At 57.4% G+C, this 2,742-nt stretch overlaps 1 protein-coding gene across 1 annotated transcript in view; it reads left to right on the top strand.

The window, feature by feature from the left end:
• Nucleotides 1-1,306: 1,306 nt before the first annotated feature.
• The window catches only part of PITX1 (paired like homeodomain 1), a 10,114-nt gene continuing 8,678 nt past the window's right edge, over nt 1,307-2,742 (top strand). Inside the window, exon 1 of the mRNA XM_029962945.1 lies at nt 1,307-1,452. Within this exon, the coding sequence (XP_029818805.1) occupies nt 1,307-1,452 (146 nt within the window). The remainder of the gene's footprint in view (nt 1,453-2,742) is intronic.

The raw sequence follows: 2,742 nt of genomic DNA, 5'->3' as shown, positions 1-2,742 counted from the left end.
CCTGCTCCGCGGGGCACCGCGCTGTCCTGCGCACACTCCTGCGCGCATCCCGGCCTCTGCTGCTTCCCACACGCGTGGGAATCCCGTGGGTCAGAGCCACGCACCAGCCAAGGCGTGGTCGGTGGGCACTTTTTGGATGGTTTCGTTATTAAAAGCGTTTTCCTGCAGCAGCTCCCATCTGCTGGGTTCCACGATGAGGACACCTGGAGAGGTTGGCTGGCTTGGCTTGAGCTTGGTTTGGCTGGGATTGCACTGTTTGGGTTTGCCTTGGCTTGGTTTGGTTGCATTCATTGCGGTTTCATTTGGTTTGGTTTGGTTGCATTCGTTGTGGTTTGGTTTGGTTTGGTTTGGTTTGGTTTGGTTTGGTTTGGTTTGGTTTGGTTTGGTTTGGTTTGGTTTGACTGAGTGAACTCGAGTTTGGCTGAGGTGGATTGGGTTTAGTTGTACTGAGCTTGGTTTAGCTGGGTTTGGTTGGACTAAGTTTGGTTGGGTTTGGCTGGACTGAATTTGGTTGGGTGTGGATTGGAGAGCTTCTCCCTTCTCTCTTGTCTCCCTACAGCTCTATTTTTCAGAGGGCTTCCTTCTCCTCTCGGGCAGAGGTGCGCTTGGGAGGAGATGCCTTTATTTTTGTAACAATTCCCAATAATTTATAGACTGAATCTAAGTCTATACAACACTAATAAATCTGAAAAGGAAAAGCTGGCAGAGACTGAACTTCACCACCTGATATACGGCCCAGGTGTTTTGGCATTGGCTGCAACCACCGCAGCCAGCCGGGAATGGGAGCCCCATTCCGAAAACAGGGACCCTCTCCAGGCACCTGGGGGGCGACACGGCCCGGTCCCCTCGGGACAGCGGGAGTCCTGCTCTCGGTCAGACACGTCTCCTCTTCTTCACGGGGCTGTCACCGGCGTGGCCAGCGCTGATTTATTTCTAAGAGCCATCCCTAGTTCTGCGGTTATTTATAGCAGGAGGAAGCGGAGCGGTTTATTTGCGGGCTTCCAGCCTTTTACAGATCCCTGGCGCAGTCCTGAGCCGGGGGGAGCCGGGAGTGCGGTGGCTGCGCGGGCGCAGAGTGGGGATGCTCCCCGGCCAGTCCCGCGCAGGGGTTCCCACGCAAAGCCCTCCCGCCACCCGCTTCCCCGCGGGTCCTGACCCTCCCTCCGCCTCTCCCCGGCCCTTCCCACGCCCACGCAGGTCGCGGCTCCCCAAGGGTGTCCTGGCAGGGTCGGGTGGCTGGCGGGGTCCCCACGGCCGGGCTGCTGCGGCCTTTCCTCCCTTCCCGCAACTCCTCTGGCCCCCAGCGATGTGGGGAGAGAAAAGGGGATCCCAGCTCGGTGACCCCGTCCTACCCGGCCTGTGGGGCCGTGAGGCCGCTTCCAAGTCCCGGGAAGCAGAGCCGGCTCCGAGTGGGGCATCAAGGCTTGCCCTGGGTCGTGGGCTGGCTCAAAGGTGAGGCGTGACGCTAGGGATGCAATGAATGACGTCACGCGAACGGCCCCGTGACGTAGCACCTGATGGAAGAGTTTGCCAGCCGAAAGGTTTTCTAAGCGGAGTGGGCTTGGATGGGAGGAGAGAGGAGAAAGCGCCGATCCGGGGGTGACCGCCCTGTGGGAGCGCTCTGTTGTCACGCCAGATGTGTCACGACCAGCAACGGGAATAACCGGGTGGATTTGGCTGAGGAGCGAGAGGATGCCCTTAAATCCACACAGAAGACAGATATATGATATAGATTAGATATATTTAAGATACAGGTTAGATGTATATATAGGATATTGATGTATCCCCCCGCTGCAGACCCGGTGCACGGTAAATACCTGACCCTCACCACGGCTCGGGCAGGGGGGCCAGGAGGGAACCGGGCTCTGCTCCGGCTCCTGGGGGGGCCGGGAGAGGCAGGGCCAGCTCATTACTCTCTATTTAAGACCTGTTTCGGGGGATATCTGCCTCGGGGACACGCCAGGAGGAGCCGGGGGGGCTGTGGCCCTGGGAGGCACCCGGACCCAGCATTACCGCGGCGGAATCGCGTCGGTGCCCGGGCTCAGCCTTTCCTCGCGCCCAGCCCGTAGGAATTGAGCCTAGAACGAATTTTTAAAAACTAGATCTTATAGAGCAGAAAGAAAACTGTAAATTAGGTGCATTTTAAAAAAATACATTAAAAAGAACGAAAAAAGCTGCCTCTGGTCCGGAGGCTGCAGTGACAGTGGGTTTAAAATAGCCGGAGCGGAGCCGGGCTCTTGGCAGCCTCGTGGAATCAGAGACATCCAGGTTGGAAAAGACCATTATGATTACCGAGTCCCTTCAGCCTCCCTTCAGCACAGCCCGCCGGGCTCCGTCCCGCTCCCACGGAGAGCGGAGGAGCCCCCACAGACCATCCCCGGGGCTACCGCCCACGGAAATAAAGGGAAAAAAGGGACTGTGGAGGGTCTCAGATGTGGTGCGCGTTTGCAGTCTATTCACCTTCCCTCTTCTCGGGAGAAAGGCCATCCCCACCTCTTGCTTCTGCCCCGGGAGGAGGTCTCCATCCTTCCCGTGCCGTGGGCTCCTGCATCAGCTGAGCAGTAAATATGAGGCCTGGTAAATACTTGCATTTTAAACCACATCCGTCTTTAGCAGCCCCGAGGTTGTCTGGTTCACCTCGGGTGCTCGACATTCCCAGTCGTTTGCAAACTCCTGAGCGAAGTTCAGCCGGGAGCGGCAGGCAGGCAGAAGGACATTAAGATGTCACTAAAAAAAAAAAAA

This window comes from Manacus vitellinus, unplaced genomic scaffold (genome assembly GCF_001715985.3).
Source record: "Manacus vitellinus isolate BGI_N305 unplaced genomic scaffold, ASM171598v3 scaffold_51_pilon, whole genome shotgun sequence".
NCBI lineage: Eukaryota > Metazoa > Chordata > Aves > Passeriformes > Pipridae > Manacus > Manacus vitellinus.
This window is presented reverse-complemented; position numbering and strand designations above follow the sequence as displayed.